Here is an 11265-nt window from a genome sequence, read left to right on the forward strand (position 1 = left end):
TGGTTGAATCAAGTTTAAGGTTTAAACCAGGTTAGTTGATTTAAAACAAATTAGGGTATTTTTGAGAAAACATTCTCTTTCCTCTTTTTACTCCCTTTCATCCCTAAGCACCCAATAGCCCTCACCGTGTCATATGCCACTATAACGCCTTTGTTTATCCTTTTCTTTTATTTTTTCTTGGTTCTTTTTTCTCATTTTCTTCTTCTCCTTTCCTTCTCAAATGAGAATAAACTTGCGGTTTTTTTCTTTTCTCTTCTCAAGAACAAGATTTGTCTTTTCTTCTCTTTTCCCTTCTCTAGCAAGCAAGAAATATAGTATCAACTGTTGCCCTCTTCTATCAACAAGAGCAACCCTCACATCTTATTCCTCTTCTCATGTTTTCTAGGGTTTTGTTGGCACCGTAAGAATAGTCCGATTTTGTCTTGTCTTGTTCTCTTTGTGTCATTGGCAACTCACCGAAGCTAGTCGAGGTTGCTAACGAAGAAGGTAAAACTCTCCTCTTTTATTTCTTCCTCCCTAGGTTTCTCTTTATTTTCTCAAAAGTAACGGTCTTTCTTTTAATTTTTCCATCTAGCAACCTTTTACAAATAGCTCTTTTTCCCCTTTTTTCCAACCACAGTAACAACAAGAGGAGTAAATTGTTCCTTTCTTATTTCATATTGCATTTATTGAAGGAGAGTTATAAAATATAAATTTTATTTTATTAGGTTTCTAGTTAGGATGATTATTTATATCAAAATAGAGGTCTCATACGTAGGATTGCTAAATACTATAAAGAAGCGAGATCATAAATGATTCTTCGATTTTAAGTTCCAGATAAATTGCGAGAATTTACGGATTGCTAAGGTCAACATTTTTAAATTTAAATTCGTTTTTAACTCCTTAAATTCGAAATTTAAGCTTTTAGATTGTGAAATCGACCAACATTAATATTTTGAATTTTTAAAATTTTAACTTATATATTTTTTAAAGTATTTTTGAAATTTTAAAGTTAGGTAATTTGATTTTATATTATATTATATTTTTTTATTTATTGAATTTGCCAGTACTGATGGACTAAATCCGCCACTCATCAGAAGTAAGAGAATTTTTAAAAAATAAGACGCTTTTTGATTGATTGATTTATTTTTACAAGTGTTCGGTGGAAAAGATCAACTCGATGGGTTGGTAAAATCTATGACTCACCACGTTGCATTACATCAATTGCAGGGTGGCAGACAAGCCCTAAGCCCGTATCTTCCCTCCTCCCAAGGAGAAGTACCAGATTCAGCATTTTTTATCCCTTCCCAAAGCATTAAACCATGTGTACTCCTATTTTATTTACGTGTCATAGCATCTAGAGTTAATAGGATTTTGGAAGGAGGTTAGTTTTGGATTATCATAGCTTTGTTTTTAATTAATTACCGCATTGGATGCTCTTCTCACTAAACCTTCACCTATAAAACCGCACCCACTCCTTACTATAAACCCTTACCTTCCTTCACATATTGCTTAATCATAGTTAAGTTGGTGTGGTCATCATGGCTTGCATTAGGTTTAGGTTCCGCTCTCTTGTGCTCGCGATCATAATAATTGCTACTTCTAACACTGGTAGGTTAACTATTCTTCTCATCTTTTTCTTTTCGTTTCTTTTTCACAAGGAAAAGTAAATAAAACAAATGACATGAGTTGAGTTTCTTTGTTCCAGTGCTCGGAAAGAATGAAGAAGCCAAAGGAGCTGGTGATAAGGTTGTTATATATATACATATCTTTTGATTTAGATTGCCATTTGTCGTTGATGATTTAACTTTGCCTATAATAAATTGTTGACAGGAAGATGGGATCGCGAACTCTGTGAGCTCAGCATTGGGAAGGAAGATGCATGGTGAGTGCCAAGCATTTGGATAAGGATGACACAGGTGCAAAACCTAAGAGTATCTATATCGGTTCTCCTATCTAAAGATTTTATCTTAAAATTTAGATAGGATACTATTCATTAAATTTTGTATTTATAAATTGTACTTTTCTAAATTTAAGGAATGAATTTTATTCCTTAAACATTATAGAAGAGAGAAAAAAAAAAGTAAATTGAAATATATGATATAATGAAAACTGAATATTTAATTTTAATAAAGTAATTTTTTTATCCTAAATTATACATTTTAGATAAAGAAATTGATATGGATACACTAACGTTGGAAAGTGTATAGGAGTGTGTAAAGTGAGTGCTCCAAGTCTGCAATATTCCAGGCTTCAAATGCTTGGCACTCTACCTTTCAGTTCTGACTACCATCATCTTAAATCCCACCCTCCCAAAAACAGTTAGACCACCTTTAATTTCAACTAAACTTCTTTTCAGTTTTGGCTTGATCTAAACATTCTTCAATTCATCATTACTAAGTATGTTTAGGTCTGTTGTTTCCTTTTGAAATGGATGATTTCTTTGTGCAGGACTGCGAGAGTTGTACTCGGAGAAAATAGTGGATACGACAACTAAGATAGACGAGAAGGTCTATAGCTCTATGTCTCAAGTGAAGATGGTGATTTTGTTTTATAAATGTTTGCTACTAAATTTGAAGTTGTTTCTAATTCAGGCAGCCAGAAAAATTGGGGTATTCAAGTCAGATGATACAGTGCTACCAAAGGCAAACAATGGCAAACAACACTTAGATGCGGTTGCGGAGATGTTCAACATGCTGAACAAGGACTACCAAGCGAGGGCCCATCGCCGGCCTCCGATCAACAATGGCTCGCCCTTGGAGGATGATGCTGATCACCTTAAGCACTAGAGAGAATAGGCAGCATTGCTAATTAGGCCTTAGTGTTTAGGTCATAAATAGTAGTTATGTAATTCATAGACTAAAGAATAACAGATATATGATGGATAAAGTTAGAAAGATGGTTAATAATGCCTTGGAACCTCTTCTGTCCTTTCTAACTTGTCTGTGAGCAAGCACAGATAGATTTGGACGATTTTGGCAACATATGAGGTTGAGGATTAGTTTGTACTACGTCTTTCCTAATTAAGCTCTCTTGTTAACTAGCTCCTACTTGATTGAAACCTATATAAAATCACCCACATAGTCGATAAAAAATCGCTGAAACAATTTGCTCCATAATCCAAATTAATCTCACTTTATTTTTACCTCCAAAATCTCTCACCCTAGAAACCATGTGTAAACCCAAACATACATTTCTAGCTACTATGTTAGGTAAAGAGTTGAATATGACACCTACATTTGGTTGGGTACGTACTAACAAAGACTCCATGAGATAACAAATTTATTTTCTACACTATTAGTTCTATTAGGATAGATGTATTGTGTGAGAGTAAGCATGTGTATGGCAACCTCATCTTTGCAATCTAACTTCTATAAGTTCATCAAGGTGGTTTGTTAACCAATTTTATTGACTTACAAAAATCATATTCTATTGGACTGTCTAAATACTTTTCTAAAATAACTAAGTGCACAATGGTGATCTTGCCCTTATATTTTGGCCTAACCCTTTGGATCAAACAAGGTGAAATGACTAAGCCACTTCGATTGACCTGATATTAGGGAATGGATCAGTTTATAGGAGCTTTAGGAATACAATGGTGGTCTTATTTCCACATTTTTGACATATGAAGGAGCAATAAAGTGATATGACCATTTCACTTTGATGAACCTAGGGAGGACTAAATGGATAAAGTTCTCAAACCTATAAGAGCAAAGTGGTGGTGTCACTTATGTATTATGACCTACAAGTTCTTCAATGTGCAATGATTATCCCACCTCGATTGACTTGTAGAGGTATAATGGATGTTGTTAGGATCTAACAGTTTGGTCTGAAACATCCATATAGAGGGAGAAGTGCGAATAGAAAATCCCCATTAATCTAAAATATCAAACACAATTTAAAATAAAAATAATGGAAACATTAGATATTTGAATGTACACATGTACGTTTGTTTGAATCAAGAGGATAGATATGCAATGGAAATAATAAATATAAGAAACACACATGCCAACAACATTCAAAGACTTCAATCCTAATCTATGACCTATGATGCTTTCGGTGTGCTACTATCTTGTAAGTTCTTCTAATAGAACCTATTGGATCGTGTTGGTGCGATTGTAGAGGGGGGAATATCACTTCTTATGAAGTTAGTATTTTTAAATGAGGTGGAAATAATAAAGAAAATAAAATAGGAAAAAAATTGAGTACACAAGTAGTTTAATGTGGTTCGATAGCTCTCAGACTCCTAATCCACGGTTTATTATCTGTTAGGTGGATCACTCTTGAGAATCTTTATCTTTTCTCCTTTTCAGCAGAACTAAAGGTGAAGAGACCTCTTATAATTTAGCAAATAAGATTTATAATAAAGAGCCAGAAAGGTTTATAATAGAGCTCAAAAGAATGATAGAGTGTGGGAACTTCTTGGACAAGATAATTGTTGAATTTTACAACACCTCAAGCTCATTTTATAGATTTCTTCTCAAATCATGTCATTTTGCTAATGCATGTGGAGACCAACAACAAACGGTTTGTCAATCATCAGTCGACTAACTGATAATATCTTAGTTGAATTCTACTATTAAGACTTTCATCTTTAATTATATTTGAATTGGTTGTTGTAGGATTACTCAACTTAACCTACCATCAGATTGTTGTTAAGTCAATTGCTCTAGTCAATTAGAAAACCTTCTATTCTCAGCCAAATGAATCTCAATCAGCTAGGCTAGACAACTAGTTAATCTTTTGTTTGTTTGCCAAATAGTCTAAGCCATCCATAATTTGATGTCAATCACCAATCGAATGTCAAACTATAAACCCCAAACACTTGGGGGTATTGAGTTTCTCAGTCACATATATACTAATCCAAAACCATTAATTGATTGGTAAAACCACACATCCCAAAACACTTGCAGTGTGATTTTTTCAGCCACTAGTAACTAGATTGCATACTAGTCATTTAGCTCCTATAACTTCGACCAATCTATGGTCAAGTCGCCTAAGTTGCCATTTATCCTCGTCCCTTGTATATGTCACTCCACTCATGTCTGTTCTAGAGATTTTTCAAGCCTTGAGATTTTCTCATGTCAAGTTGCTTGTCTCTTGGATGCATTGAACCCTCTGCTCACCCCTATGCCATCCTTTGTTGGTACAATCATCCCCATGCGTGTAGCATTTACATGTAGTTTTGATGTTGGATAGTGTTTAAGTTAAGGCAAAATTGTGGAGTCAATATGATTGTCAAGTGTGCAAGAAAAATGTAAATCATATTGACCAGAGATTAACGAGATATCTCGGTAATCCCTAGTCTAGAGGCATGATGCTCATTCACCAGAGATTAACGAGATCTTAGCTGAGATAAATGTTGATACAGATCATATACTAGCTCAGTTTCCAGGACCTCCAGCACCTCCACCTTTTTTGACCTTAGAGGATCGAGTGATCTGACTCGAGAATACTGTCACTTGTGAATTTCGGGTTGTGAAGGCTCAGCTGTAGGGGATCATGGAGATGTTTACGTGCTCAACAGATGGACCAGCAACCTCTCCTTGTCCTTCTGACTAGATCGATTTTGGATCTGGAGTTGACTTTATGGCTGTCTTTTTTTGGGTATCTTGAGTTGTAGTTGATTTGACTATGCTTGACTTTTGTTTGACTAGTAGTTGACTTTGTGATGACTTGACATATTTTTTTGACTTGTTATGGTTTAGATTTTGACTTCTATTATTATCTTATCTTATTTTTGACTCATGTGATATAACTTGACTTACCTGTGTGATTAATTAACATCTACTTTAATCTTGCTTATTAATTATTTGGCAATATGTCTTGACTTAAGTTTTAATTATCTCTACTTTACAAATTAACTCATTTTGATGTACGAAGCAAAAGAGAAAAACAAGGTTAAAGTCAAGATTTTTTTAAAACTTTCCAATTTTTATATGATTAAGGGGGAGCAATAATTAAGAGGGGGTTATGTTTAAATTAACATATTTATGTATGACTTCACTAATTATATTTTTATCATACATTGAATATAAAATTCAAAATTTATTTTGATTATGTTTAACTAACTTTAACTTGGTTTTCATACTATCAAAAATGGAAAGATTATTGGTGCTGAGAGCACAACATTAAATCTAAAATTTTGATATATGACTAATGTTAAAATTAGGCTTGTTGAAATCTAACAAGTCATGTTGAGTATGCAAGAGCAAGTTACTTGACAAATGGTAAAGTCCTGGTTGGGAACTAAGTCCTAGTGAACTAGGCAACTGAACACCTGATTGGGAATCAGGCAGGAGTGAAATCTTGGTTGAAAACTAAGCACGAAAGTCCTAGTTGGGAACTAGTTGATTCAAGTCCAAGTAGAGTAAGCTGGGAGCTGAAGGCTTGGCAAGACAAGTCCAAGTGAAGTAAGTTGGGAGTTGAAGCTTGGCATTCTTTGATAAGGACCATCTTATCTAAAGTGAAGTTCCTAAGCACTATCTTGTCAAACTCTGATAAGGGTTTGATGTTATCATGGGTAACATCAATCGCTAATGATGCAAACGTTGGTGCAATCGACCTCAGGGTTTTCATGTTTATTAATATGTTTAAGTAGTTAGGTAAGGAAAGTGCTAACTAGAGGTTATATAAGGATGAGAAGTCTACCTAGTGACTAAAGGATGAGAAGTCTACCGAGTGATTAGTCTTAACTGAACGTTATGCAAGGAAAAGGTGAGAAGTCTACCAAGTGACTAGTCATAATTGGAGGTTAAGTAAGGTAAATCCTAGGAGAAGGTAACCTTAGGTAATGAGAAATCTTAGAATAGTGAACTCTAAGCAAGGGAAAATCCCAGGGGGAGGTAACCCTAAGTAATAAGAAGTCTTAGAGAAGTGAACTCTAAGGTAAAACGCTAGGGGGAGGTAACTCTAGATAGTGAGAAGTTTTAGAAGAGTGAACTTTGAGCAAGTGTGACTGAAAGGTTTTCTATCAACTATGCATGGTCGACCGGACTAGCAAATCTTGAATGCTGCTAACACTACTTTACTTTATTATTTTATATTTATTGTGCTAACTTATTGTTGTAGGAAAGTCTTAGTCGATCAGGTTAATCAGACAGTAAGTAAGACCAAAGAAAGTCTAAACATGTCAGGAGAACTAGATATTTGGCAAATAGGATAAGCAAGGGTATGGAAGAGAGAGTTCCAGTGAGGACGAGTGGGACTGTAGGTGTTGGTCCAACATAGATCTAATGTGGAAATCTAAGTTGAGACAAAGACAAGATCCTGGTCTTGATAAGATAGAATCTAATTCATAAATATATAAACTATTCATGCATATATTGTTGGGACCTTGACACTGCTAGAGGGGGTGAATAGCGTCTCACCTAAATCGTCACTTCCTACACTTATTAGTACGCAGCGGAAAACAAAATACAAACTAACAAGAAGAAAGCTAAACCTTATAAATAATAAGGAAGACAATAAACCAAAACAAACCGTAACACAAGGCGTTTACGTGGTTCGGAGATTAGGGCTCCTACTCCACGACTATCCGTAAGGTAGATGATCCCAATCCGTCGGTGGATGACTACCCGGAAACCTTCGGCTAGCTCAAACCTCTTTCTCGGTGGAGAAACCTCACCACAACCTTGATCCAAACACTCTTAGATCACAAGAAGATCTTGGAGGCTTTGGAAGACTATTAATAGGGGTTAACCATCTCTATTTCGTCAACCATGCTCAAGCACCCTGAGCTCTATTAAATAGAGCTTGAGAGGAAAACACTAAGCTATTTTCTCGCTACCAGTCGACTGGTGTATGTGGTCCTTTAAGTGAAGCCGACCGTTACCTAACGGTTGACTACCAGTCGACTGCTATAGTGTACCAGTCGACTGCTACAATAACCAGTCAACTGCTACAGTATTGCTATAGTGTCACAACAAAACTGCTATAGTATCGCTACAGTGTTGCTGCGGTGTCGCTACGGTATTGCTGTAGTGTCGCTACGGTACTGCTGTAGTGTCGCTACGGTACTGCTGTAGTGTCGCTACGGTACTGCTGTAGTGTCGCTACGGTACTGCTGCAGTAAATCCTAAAAACATAAGATTTTGCCCTGAGTACAATCACTCATCACTTGTCCTCGCCCAACCAACCTAGACCTAGCTTTCTAGCCTCCTCCATCAACCTCGCGCCCCTCGGATGTCTCCCCATCCTTCACGTCTTGCCTTTTGGAGCTTCCTTCGGCCTTATCCTTGTTGTCGGATCTTCCTTTGCCAAGAGGCTCCTCACCTCCGAGACTTCATCCATTGCCAAGTCACACTTGGACTTACGTTGCCAAGACTACATACTTAAACTTACACCACCAAGACTCATCCTTGGACTTTTCTCCTTTGCCAAGATCATACTTGAATTTTCCTTGTTGTACTTGTATCTTGCACACTCACAATGCATATCAAATACAACAATAAATCTAACTTAAATCTTTGCCCCAAACATTAAAACCTAGGGCACCTAGATTGCTCTAACATATATCTTTTTAATTCTGTGTTGTAGAGGCATATGTATATCTTCAAATTATGTATGCATGGCCACTGACAAAGTCTGATTTTGAGTCCCGAGTCAAAAGTTATGGCCTCCAGAAAATTATTGTGTTGAACCAGTGGATTGGAGGCGCCTTGGGTCAATCATGTTGATACGGTCTGACCTGGCTGTTGTTTTGATGTTGACCCTGATTTAAGTTTGTATCAGATATTAATTAAACTTAGATTGATTACTGATCAATGTTGATTAGGTGGAAGGGAAAAGACCAAGTATGGAAACTTGGCACGCGAAGTCTGAGAGGGCTCGGTAGCTCGTTCTCCGGACTAGGTCGGAGAGGGCTCGGTAGCTCGTTCTCCGGACTAGGTCAGAGAGGGCTCGGTAGCTCGTTCTCTGGACCGGACGAAGTCGGAGAGGGCTCGGTAGCTTGTTCTCTGGACTAGGTCAGAGAGGGCTCGGTAGCTCGTTCTCTGGACCGGAAGAAGTCGGAGAGGCTCGGTAGCTCGTTCTCCGGACTAGGTCAGAGAGGGCTCGGTAGCTCGTTCTCTGGACCGGACGAAGTCGGAGAGGGCTCGGTAGCTCGTTCTCCGGACTAGGTCAGAGAGGGCTCGGTAGCTCGTTCTCTAGACCAGGAAGGCTTTAGGGTTTAGGGCTGGGAAGCTCTAAACCTACTTACATAGGCATTGGATCGGTCTGTTGACCGATCCAGTGATACTATGGATATCTGATCGGTCAACAGACCGATCCAGTGATACTGTGGTTATCTGATCGATCTGGTGATCGATCAGTAACCAAACAGTAGCTTTCTGTGGGTTATCTGATCGGTCTGGTGACCGATCATTAACCAAACAGTAGTTCACTGTAAGTTATCTGATTGGTCTGTAGACCGATCAGGAAGCGATGGGATTCAGAGGACAATAGGGGATCGGTCTGTGGACCGATCCACCTATAGGCTGATTGGTCCACAGACCGATCAGAAGCCTCCCAGACCGATCAGGGTATGTCCTGATCGGTCTAGAGGGCTATGGATCGGTCTGCTGACCGATCCACAACACTGTCTGTTTCTCTGCAACTTCTGATTCGTCTGATTTAATCATCTGGTGTTAGCTTTTTACGTTGCAGGTTGCAGGTATCATGCCAGTGCTTAAGTTCAAATTAAGGTCTATCAGAGGAATAAGACAAAGTGGTTTTTCTACTGTGTTTGGCTGCAAATGGTGCAATTGGAGCATCAACGGTTACTGGCGATCTGGCTGTGTTCTGGTTGCAATCAGCTTGACTCATGGCTATTGGTTCGAGCTCAGAGACACCAGTGAAGACCATGGATGGTATTGGTGTGAGTTCAGAGAACCAGATGAGGAGGAAAAGTGATTGGCGACGCCTGAGTTGGCTGCAGCGATTCGGTGCAGGTTGCAGTGATTCGATACAGGCAAACGCAATGGAAAAGGAAGAGGCATAAGAAGAAGGAGTATGAGATGTTCGAAAAGACAACCCAAGAAAAAAAAAGGAAAACTCTCGGTCGATCAAGCAAGAGTGCTGCGTGTTTTTGAGCTCTTGACTAAGGAACTTCTTCTGGGTTTTGCGCTCTGCTTTGATCGTGGCTGTAAGCTTATTTTTTATTCCCTTTAGCCACTAATCCCTGTAAGTCTTGTGCTTCATTTAAATATTCTCTGAGACTTTGTGGAGAGGTTACTCCACCGAGAAGGAGAAATTCTTAGCCGGAATCTATCCGGGGTGTGATCTACCGAAAGATCAAGGGATCATCCACCTTACGGACACGCCGAGGAGTAGGGGCAAGTTATCCCCGAACCTCTTACATACTTGTGTTAGATGTGGGTTGTTTCTTTTCCTTGTATTAGTTTTTCTTTTGCATATTTTCGCTGTGCTAACAAACTTTTGTGAGAAGATTGTTTAAGTTTTAGAGGAGGCTATTCACACCCCCCCTCTCTCGCCATCCGAAGGTCCTAACAAGTGGTATCAAAGCTTGGCGCTCTTCATCCGGATTAACACCCTAAAGAGCAAGAAGATGGCTATGAAGGAAGGGTTTAGCACCAATCGCCCACCCTACTTTGACGGAGCGGACTTTCAATATTGGAAGAGCCGCATGGAATATTATCTTAAGACCGACATCTCCATGTGGTTCTCTGTCAAGGAAGGGTTTACACCTCCGAAGGACGAAGAAGGTAAGAAACTTGACTCATCAAGGTGGTCCACCGAGCAAACTCACAAAGGACAAGTCGATGCCAAGGCGGTGGTCACTCTACAATGTGGGATAGCCAAGGATCAACTCGTCAAGGTAGGTTCATTCACGAGCGCAAAAGATTTATGGAACAAGCTCATCGAGCTCCAAGAAGGAACCCGAGACTCTTGGATCGCCAAGAGAGACTTGTTCCTAAACCAACTACAAAATCTCACCATGAAGGAGAACGAGACGGTAAGTGAACTACACGGAAGGTTCAAAGAAATCATCAATGGTCTTCATTCCGTAGATGAACGCGTAAAGAATCGCGATCTTGTAAGGTATGCTCTCAAAGCCTTTCCGAGGAATGCCTTGTGGTCATCGAAGGTCTCCAAGGACCTTTCAATTGTTAAATTAGATGAATTCTTTTGTGAAATGGAACTTCATGAACTTGCTAACAAGGGTCAAAAAGAGAAAGGTATTGCCTTAGTTGCAGGAGAAAAGAGCAAGGATGGAAGAAGGAAGAAGAAAAAGAAGAGGGAAAAAGAGATTCCTTCATCCTCATCCTCCTCCGAGTCCGATGATGA

At 38.7% G+C, this 11265-nt stretch overlaps 1 protein-coding gene across 1 annotated transcript; it reads left to right on the forward strand.

The window, feature by feature from the left end:
- The first annotated feature begins 1496 nt into the window (after window positions 1-1496).
- LOC122000535 lies at window positions 1497-2889 on the forward strand. Its single transcript, XM_042554913.1, has 5 exons — window positions 1497-1590; window positions 1688-1728; window positions 1813-1864; window positions 2431-2489; window positions 2574-2889. Exons 1-5 carry the CDS (start codon window positions 1521-1523, stop codon window positions 2766-2768), a joined length of 417 nt encoding a protein of 138 aa, XP_042410847.1. The 5' UTR covers window positions 1497-1520; the 3' UTR covers window positions 2769-2889.
- Window positions 2890-11265: the final 8376 nt, after the last annotated feature.

This window comes from Zingiber officinale, chromosome 7A (genome assembly GCF_018446385.1).
Source record: "Zingiber officinale cultivar Zhangliang chromosome 7A, Zo_v1.1, whole genome shotgun sequence".
NCBI lineage: Eukaryota > Viridiplantae > Streptophyta > Magnoliopsida > Zingiberales > Zingiberaceae > Zingiber > Zingiber officinale.

Coding starts and splice junctions, on each gene's coding strand:
- LOC122000535 (XM_042554913.1), top strand. CDS start 1,521: ATGGCTTGCATTAGGTTTAGGTTCCGCTCTCTTGTGCTCGCGATCATA. Junction 1,591..1,687: donor AATTGCTACTTCTAACACTG/GTAGGTTAACTA, acceptor TCTTTGTTCCAG/TGCTCGGAAAGAATGAAGAA. Junction 1,865..2,430: donor ATTGGGAAGGAAGATGCATG/GTGAGTGCCAAG, acceptor TTCTTTGTGCAG/GACTGCGAGAGTTGTACTCG.